This window comes from Anolis carolinensis, unplaced genomic scaffold (genome assembly GCF_035594765.1).
Source record: "Anolis carolinensis isolate JA03-04 unplaced genomic scaffold, rAnoCar3.1.pri scaffold_15, whole genome shotgun sequence".
Lineage (NCBI taxonomy): Eukaryota > Metazoa > Chordata > Lepidosauria > Squamata > Dactyloidae > Anolis > Anolis carolinensis.
Window position 1 is genome coordinate 9,704,406 of NW_026943826.1, and position 9,946 is coordinate 9,714,351.

At 36.6% G+C, this 9,946-nt stretch overlaps 1 protein-coding gene across 2 annotated transcripts in view; it reads left to right on the forward strand.

The window, feature by feature from the left end:
* Nucleotides 1–3,626, forward strand: part of mib2 (MIB E3 ubiquitin protein ligase 2) — a 94,903-nt gene extending 91,277 nt beyond the window's left edge. For both annotated transcript variants that reach the window (XM_062965781.1, XM_062965782.1), the window contains one exon: nt 3,054–3,626. In XM_062965781.1, coding sequence (XP_062821851.1) covers nt 3,054–3,298 — 245 coding nt within the window. In that variant the 3' untranslated portion in view covers nt 3,299–3,626. The remainder of the gene's footprint in view (nt 1–3,053) is intronic.
* The last annotated feature ends 6,320 nt before the right edge of the window (nt 3,627–9,946 follow it).

Here is a 9,946-nt window from a genome sequence, read left to right on the forward strand (position 1 = left end):
TTATTATTAATAGTATTATTAAAGTGATAATAGACGGAATATAAATAAAGTATTATTATTATTATACTACATTATTATTATAATAATATAATATAGCATTATTATAGTGATAATAGGCAGAATATAAATAAAGTATATTATTATTATACTATAGTATTATTATTATAATATAGTATTATTATAGTGATAATAGACGGAATATAAATAAAGTATATTATATATTATTATACTATAGTATTATTATAATATAATATAGCATTATTATAGTGATAGGCGGAATATAAATAAAGTATATTATTATTATTATACTATAGTATTATTATAGTGATAATAGACGGAATATAAATTAAGTATATTAATATTATTATACTATAGTATTATTATTATAATATAATATAGCATTATTATAGTGATAATAGGCAGAATATAAATAAAGTATATTAATATTATTATACTATAGTATTATTATTATAATATAATATAGCATTATTATAGTGATAGGCGGAATATAAAGTATATTATTATTATTATACTATAGTATTATTATAGTGATAATAGACGGAATATAAATTAAGTATATTAATATTATTATTATACTATAGTATTATTATTATAATATAATATAGTATTATTATAGTGATAATAGGCAGAATATAAATAAGGTATATTATTATTATTATTATTATACTATAGTATTATTATTATTATATAGTCTTATTATAGTGATAATAGACGGAATATAAATAAAGTATATTAATATTATTATTATACCATAGTATTATTATTATAATATAATATAGTACAGTAGAGTCTCACTTATCCAAGCTAAACCGGCCGGCAGAAGCTTGGATAAGCGAATATCTTGGATAATAAGGAGGGATTAAGGAAAAGCCTATTAAACATCAAATTAGGTTATGATTTTACAAATTAAGCACCAAAACTTCATGTTATACAACACATTTGACAGTATATTAATATTATTATACTATAGTATTATTATAATATAATATAGCATTATTATAGTGATAGGTGGAATATAAATAAAGTATATTATTATTATTATACTATAGTATTATTATAGTGATAATAGACGGAATATAAATTAAGTATATTAATATTATTATTATACTATAGTATTATTATTATAATATAATATAGCATTATTATAGTGATAATAGGCAGAATATAAATAAAGTATATTAATATTATTATACTATAGTATTATTATTATAATATAATATAGCATTATTATAGTGATAGGCGGAATATAAAGTATATTATTATTATTATACTATAGTATTATTATAGTGATAATAGACGGAATATAAATTAAGTATATTAATATTATTATTATACTATAGTATTATTATTATAATATAATATAGTATTATTATAGTGATAATAGGCAGAATATAAATAAGGTATATTATTATTATTATTATACTATAGTATTATTATTATTATATAGTCTTATTATAGTGATAATAGACGGAATATAAATAAAGTATATTAATATTATTATTATACCATAGTATTATTATTATAATATAATATAGTACAGTAGAGTCTCACTTATCCAAGCTAAACCGGCCGGCAGAAGCTTGGATAAGCGAATATCTTGGATAATAAGGAGGGATTAAGGAAAAGCCTATTAAACATCAAATTAGGTTATGATTTTACAAATTAAGCACCAAAACTTCATGTTATACAACAAATTTGACAGAAAAAGCAGTTCAATATGCAGTAATGTTATGTTGTAATTACTGTATTTACGAAGTTAGAACCAAAATATCACGATATATTGAAAACATTGACTACAAAAATCGCTTGGATTATCCAGAGGCTTGGATAAGTGAGACTCTACTGTAGTATTATTAGAGTGATAATAGGCGGAATATAAATAAAGTATATTATTCGTATTAATAGTATTATAGCGATAATAGTGTAATAATAGATAATGAACTTGCGGACCGAAAGATTGCAGGTTCGAATCTGTGGAGTATCATTATAGTGATAATAGGTTGAATATAAATAAAGAATATTATTATTATTATAGTGATAATAGTAGTAATAATAGTAATAATTAGTAATAATGATAGTAGTAATTATAATAATAATAATAGTAGTGGTACCATACTAATGGGAGCCCCTGGTGGCACACCATGTTAAAGCGCTGAGCTTCTGGACTTGTGGATTGAAAGGTCTCAGGTTCAAATCTGGGGAAGTGGGGTGAGCTCCTGCTGTTAGCCCCAGCTTCTGCCAACCAAGTAGTGTGAAAACATGCAAATATGAGTAGATCGATAGGTAGGTAATGGCGCTCCATGCCATGACCTTGGAGGTGTCTATGGACAACGCCGGCTCTTTGGCTTAGAAATGGAGACGAGCACCAACCCCCAGAGTGTGAGTAGAGCAATAGGTACCGCTCCAGCCGGAAGGTAACGGCGCTCCATGCAGTCATGACCTTGGAGGTGTCTACGGACAACGCCGGCTCTTTGGCTTAGAAATGGAGACGAGCACCAACCTCCAGAGTGTGAGTACAGCAATAGGTACCGCTCCTGCGGGAAGATAACGGCGCTCCATGCAGTCATGATCTTGGAGGTGTCTACGGACAACGCCGGCTCTTTGGTTTAGAAATGGAGATGAGCACCAAGCCCCAGAGTGTGAGTAGATCAATATTATTATTATAATATTATTATTATGGAGACGAGCACCAACCCCCAGAGTGTGAGTAGAGCAATAGGTACCGCTCTGGCGGGAAGGTAACAGCGCTCCATGCAGTCATGACATTGGAGGTGTCTATGGACAACGCCGGCTTTTCGGTTTAGAAATGGAGACGAGCACCACCCCCCCAGAGAGTGAGTAGAGCAATACGTACTGCTCTAGTGGGAAGGTAACGGCGCTGCATGCAGTCATGATCTTGGAGGTGTTTATGGACAATGCTGGCTTTCCGGTTTAGAAATGGAGATGAGCACCAACACTCAGAATGTGAGTAGAGCAATAGGTACTGCACGACCATCAACCAGGGTCCCGTTTCTCGCTCTTTCCCGACGCAGACAGCTCCGAGGTGGAGTGCAGCCCGGGTTCGGAGCCCACGGACCAGCAGAAGCAGCTGATGGAGGACCTGCAGAACCGCTACCGGCAGATGGAGGAGCGCATCACCTGCCCCATCTGCATCGACAACCACATCAAGCTCATCTTCCAGTGCGGACACGGCTCGTGCCACGAGTGCAGCGCCGCCCTGGCCGTCTGCCCCATCTGCCGACAGACCATCCGGGAGCGGATACAGATGTTCGTCTGAGGGGCTCCTCTGCGGGGCGACGTGGTGCAGTTTTCGAGTTGTGAGGGGTTTCTCGCCCTCGTTTTCTTCATCGCCTTATCCCGCTTCGAGAGCGGAGACCTGCGTTATCTTCACAAGACGGCAATAGTTCTTTCCGTTCCATGGAAAAGCAATACTCTTTTAACGTGGTGAGACTTGCATCGGTGAGATTTGCACCGGAAACCCCGGATTTCATGGAGTGTGAGTGGGGAAGGGATCGGGGGGTGTGGTGCGAATGGTGTGCCTTCGAGGTTGAGTAATGAATATTGACCGGCAAAAAATACAACATGTCAACAGAAGTATTCTTCTATCTGCTGGTGGTGGTCGCGTTTCTTTTTCTTTCTTCTTGGCGCCTAAACTGGGGCTTTGGTTTTCCAATGAGAGCTTGAAATAAGTATTTGTGTGAACACTCCCTACACTCGGTATGTAAATGCAATGCACACTTGTATGTGTTGAGCTGTTGCTTAGGTCTGGTGTAGTGTTGCTTGCAAATGGACAGACTCGTAGCACGCCCTCCTGACGTTTCGCCCACATCTATGGAAGGCATTCTCAGAGGTTGTGAGGAATATATCTCCATGTTCCAGAAGTATTCTCTCCTGACGTTTCGCCCACATCTATGGCAGGCATCCTCAGAGGTTGTGGGGAATATATCTCCATGTTCCAGAAGTATTCTCTCCTGACGTTTCGCCCACATCTATGGCAGGCATCCTCAGAGGTTGTGAGGAATATATCTCCATGTGCCAGAAGTATTCTCTCCTGACGTTTCGCCCACATCTATGGCAGGCATCCTCAGAGCTTGTGAGGAATATATGTCCATGTTCCAGAAGTATTCTCTCCTGACGTTTCGCCCACATCTATGGCAGGCATCCCCAGAGGTTGTGAGAAATATATCTCCATGTTCCAGAAGCATTCTCTCCTGACGTTTCGCCCACATCTATGGCAGGCATCCTCAGAGGTTGTGAGGAATATATGTCCATGTTCCAGAAGTATTCTCTCCTGACGTTTCGCCCACATCTATGGCAGGCATCCTCAGAGGTTGTGAGGAATATATGTCCATGTTCCAGAAGTATTCTCTCCTGATGTTTCGCCCACATCTATGGCAGGCATCCTCAGAGGTTGTGAGGAATATATCTCCATGTTCCAGAAGTATTCTCTCCTGACGTTTCGCCCACATCTATGGCAGGCATCCTCAGAGGTTGTGAGGAATATATGTCCATGTTCCAGAAGTATTCTCTCCTGATGTTTCGCCCACATCTATGGCAGGCATCCTCAGAGGTTGTGAGGAATATATCTCCATGTTCCAGAAGTATTCTCTCCTGACGTTTCGCCCACATCTATGGCAGGCATCCTCAGAGGTTGTGAGGAATATATGTCCATGTTCCAGAAGTATTCTCTCCTGACGTTTCGCCTCAGAGGCATCCTCCATACCTCACAATAATAATAATAATAATAATAATAATAATAATAATAATAATAATACTTTATTTATATACCGCCATATCTCCTGGATGGGACTCAGGGCGGTTTACAGTCATAAAAGCAACACATTACATAACAACACAACACACATTATTCTCGTTCAATTCTCGTTTCTAAAGTAGGGGGCGCTGGCGCTTCGATATAGAAAGTATTTCCGATTTTTTCACCCAAAAATTTCGGATATTTCCGAAAATTCGTAATGATTCTAAATGTTTCTAAAATGGCAGACGCGCATGCGCAATCGCTACACACCGGGCTTGTATGGCAATCTTCCATGTGGTTGTGCTGTGAGACAATGTCTCGGAATGCGTATCAAAAAGCGAGAACAATCCGAAATAATTCCGATATACGATTCAAAACGATTTTTTTGGACATGTCTAATGGCCAGGCATCCTTTCCTCCCCTCCGCTGACTCCTTGAGACCATCCAAGTCAAACAGTCCGAGGCCAGAGCCGACCTCCCGCTTGACACCTTCCCATTAGGAACCAGAGCGAGAATTAATCAGAGTAGCCCGTTGTGCTGCTTATGTAAGGCTATTTATGGTGGCTCGGCCTCGGAGCCTGGAAACATGTCCAAGAAAACCCGAGTAAGAGTGGACGAGAGAGTCAGCCGAGGACAGGGCAGTTTCTCTGCTCCCAGTTTGGGTCCAGCCTCGGCCAGTTCACTTTGCTTTCTGTTTGTACAATATTCCGGTGGGTTGCTCTACTAGACTCGGATACTGTGCTGTTCCAGGGAAGTTACTTTGGGGATTCTGGGAATGTTTCTGCTCAATGTTTCTGGAGCCGAAAGGTCTTCTTTGCCTTCCTCTCTTTCCTTCGCCAGGGAGGTTTACTTTGGCCCGATCCGGTTCGGTGCAAAAAGGGAGCCTCTCTGTTTGTAGTTGCGTAACAGAAAGGAGAGACTCAACGCTTTCCAAGAAACTCGCTCTCTTCTTTCGGTGAGCGACTTCTTTCCAGCCCGGCGGCACAAAGCCATTTGACCCTTTCGCTGCAAAATTACAGTGTTATTTTTTATCCTTTCAGCCACAACGAGACAGGAATATTCAGCAAAACGTGGAAACCAGTCATAGGCTTTGGATGGCATTGCGTAAAATGGAATTCTGATAGGTTACTTGGATGGCGAATAGAGTTTGACGCCACTTGGCTCAATGGGAGTTGTAGCTTTACAAGGTCTTTTAGTAGTCTTGGCATTAATCCTACAATGCCGATACACCCTTAGTCGCCCTCCCCTCCTTCCAGTTCTATTCAATTATTTTATTATGACACAGCAAACGAGATAGATATGCTGGATTTCATATCACAAAATCACAAGTTGAACACTTCCCAAGTGTCTAGGACTGTGTGATGTATATTATTATTATTATTATTATTATTATTATTATTATTATTATTATTTAGTATGACAGCAAACGAGATCTATATGCAGAATTCATATCACAAAATCACAAGTCGGACACTCCCAAGCGTTTAGGACTGTATGATGTATATTATTATTATTACTATTATTATTACTATTATTATTTTATTATGACACAGCAAACATGATAGATATGCTGGATTTCGTATCACAAAATCACAAGTCGAACACTTCCCAAGTGTCTAGGACTCTGTGATGTATATTATTATTATTATTATTATTATTATTATTATTATTATTCAGTCCAACAAAAACAATCTTGGTGTCATTGTTTTTAGGCTCGTTCCTAGGGTTACTTGGACATGTCGGACACCTCCCAAGTGTCTATATTATCATCATTATTATTATTATTATCATTATTATTATTATTATTATTATTATTATTATTATTATTATTATTATATTATGACACAGCAAACGAGATAGATATGCTGCATTTCATATCACAAAATCACAAGTCGGACACTCCCAAGCGTTTAGGACTGTATGATGTATATTATTATTACTATTATTATTTTATTATGACACAGCAAACAAGATAGATATGCTGGATTTCGTTTCACACAATCACAAGCTGAACACTTCCCAAGTGTCTAGGACTCTGTGATTTATATTATTATTATTATTATTATTATTATTATTATTATTATTATTATTATTATTCAGTCCAACAAAAACATTCTTGGTGTCATTGTTTTTAGGCTCGTTCCTAGGGTTACTTGGACATGTCGGACACCTCCCAAGTGTCTATATTATCATCATTATTATTATTATTATTATTATTATTATTATTATTATTATATTATGACACAGCAAACAAGATAGACATGCTGCATTTCATATCACAAAATCACAAGCCGAACACTTCCCAAGTGTCTAGGACTCTGTGATGTATATTATTATTATTATTATTATTATTATTATTATTATTATTATTATACAGTCCAACGAAAACAATCTTGGTGCCATTGTTTTTAGGCTCGTTCCTAGAGTTACTTGGACATGTCGGACACCTCCCAAGTGTCTATTATTATTATTATTATTATTATTGACACAACAATAATATGTGTCAATAACAATAAAAATGCTGTGGACTCATCTTGTTGTATTTCAAATAATAATAATAATAATCCAAAAATACATCACACAGTCCGACACTTGGGAAGTGTTCGACTTGTGATTTTGTGAAACGAAATCCAGCATATCTATCTTGTTTGCTGTGTCGTAATAAAATAATAATAATAATAATAATAATAATAATAATAATAATAATAATAGATAGTTGGGAAATGTCTGATGTGTGATCCAATACAACAGCCAGCAGAGTGTCTGCTGTGGACTCATCTTGTTGTGTTTCTAAATAATAATAATAATAATAATAATAATAATAATAATAATAATAATAATATACACCACAGAGTCCTAGACACTTGGGAAGTGTTCGACTTGTGGTTTTGTGATACGAAATTCAGCATATCGATCTTGTTTACTGTGTCATATAATAATAATAATAATAATAATAATAATAATAATAATAACAACAACAACAACACATCACACAGTCCTAGACACTTGGGAAGTGTTCGACTTGTGATTTTGTGATACGAAATTCAGCATATCTCTCTCGTTTATTATTATTATTTTATTGTATGACACAGCAAACAAGATCGATATGCTGGATTTCGTTTCACAAAATCACAAGTCGAACACTATTACTATTATTATTATTATTAATTATTGGATCCTGCTTTTATCTCTTATGATGAAGACGTAAAGTGTCTCACAACAATCAAAACAGTTTTAAAATCTCCATATAAATCCTGAAATTAGAAGTCAACATACTTCTTTATCTTTGAAGACTTAGACACAATATTCCAAACCGGGTCCGAACAAAGGAAACCACAATGTTCTGGCCTTACGTAGGATTCGGCTCACTGGACTTACTTGGACTCGGCATTGCTCTCAATTTTTATTCTAGAATTGCAATCCAAGAGTATCAAGAGGAGTGTGTGACTCATCTGGCGTGCAGTCATAGAACCTTTTAAGGAAGGCAAGATCTGCAGTGGAAGAATCAGAGCAAATGTGGCCTCCTTAAGTTCTGGGTTCGGGAAGGAGACCACAGCAACTATATATATATACACAATATATACACAAAACCTAGTCTTGGAGCAAAGCAACATGGGCGATTAGTGAGGGAGTCTTAAGGGGGAGACCCCAAGTATGGTCGAAGTATATACTACAAGTCAACAGAGTATGGTCAATGTATTCCCAACAAGACAAGAGTATGGTCAGTGTAGATCCCACAAGTCAACAGAGTATGGTCTGAGTATATCCTACAAGTCGACAGAGTATGGTCAATGTATATCCCACAAGTCAACAGAGTATGGTCAAAGTATATCTCACAAGTCAACAGAGTGTGGTCAATGTATTCCCAACAAGACAAGAGTATGGTCAGTGTAGATCCCACAAGTCAACAGAGTATGGTCAAAGTATATCCTACAAGTCAACAGAGTGTGGTCAATGTATTCCCAACAAGACAAGAGTACGATCAGTGTAGATCCCACAAGTCAACAGAGTATGGTCAAAGTATATCCTACAAGTCGACAGAGTATGGTCAATGTATTCCCAACAAGACAAGAGTATGGTCAGTGTAGATCCTACAAGTCAACAGACTATGACCTGTGTACTCCCTACAATTAGAGTACGATCAATGTATCTCCAACAAGTAGACAGAGTATGCAGTGTATTCTTACAATTCGACAAGAGTGTGGTCAGTGTATTTCTTACAAGTCAACAGAGTAGATCAATGTACTTCCAACAAGAAGACAGAGTATGGTCAGTGTATTCTTACAAGTCAATAGAAGTATGGTCAGTGTTTTCCTACAAGTCAACAGAGTGCAGTCAATGTATTTCTAACAAGAAATCAAGAGTATGGTCAGTGTATTTTTAAAGTTGACAAGAGTATGGTCATTGTATTTCCTACAAGTCAACAGACTATGTTCAATGTATTTTCTACAATTAGAGTGCGGTCAATGTATTTCCTACACATCGACAGACTATGGTCAATACATTTCCTACAAGTCAACAGACTATGGTCAATGTATGTCCTACACGTCAACATACTATGGTCAATGTGTTCCTACAAGTCAACAGACTATGGTCAATGTATGTCCCACACGTCAACATACTATGGTCAATGTGTTCCTACAAGTCAACAGACTATAGTCAATGTATGTCCTACACGTCAACATACTATGGTCAATGTGTTCCTACAAGTCAACGGACTATGGTCAATGTATGTCCTACAATTAGAATATGGTCAATGTATTTCTTACAAGTCAACATACTATAGTCAATGAATGTCCTACATGCCAACATACTACGGTCAATGTGTTCCTACAAGTCAACAGACTATGGTCAATATATTTCCTACAAGTCAACAGACTATAGTCAATGCATGTCCTACACGCCAACATACTACGGTCAATGTGTTCCTACAAGTCAACGGACTATAGTCAATGTATGTCCTACACGTCAACAGACTATGGTCAATGTGTTTCTACAAGTCACCAGTCTATGGTCAATGTATGTCCTACAATAAGAGTATGGTCAATGTATTTCCTACACGCCAACATACTACGGTCAATGTATTCCTACAAGTCAATAGACTATGGTCAATACATTTCCTACAAGTCAACACAATATGGTCAAGCTATTTCCAACAAGAACGCAAGA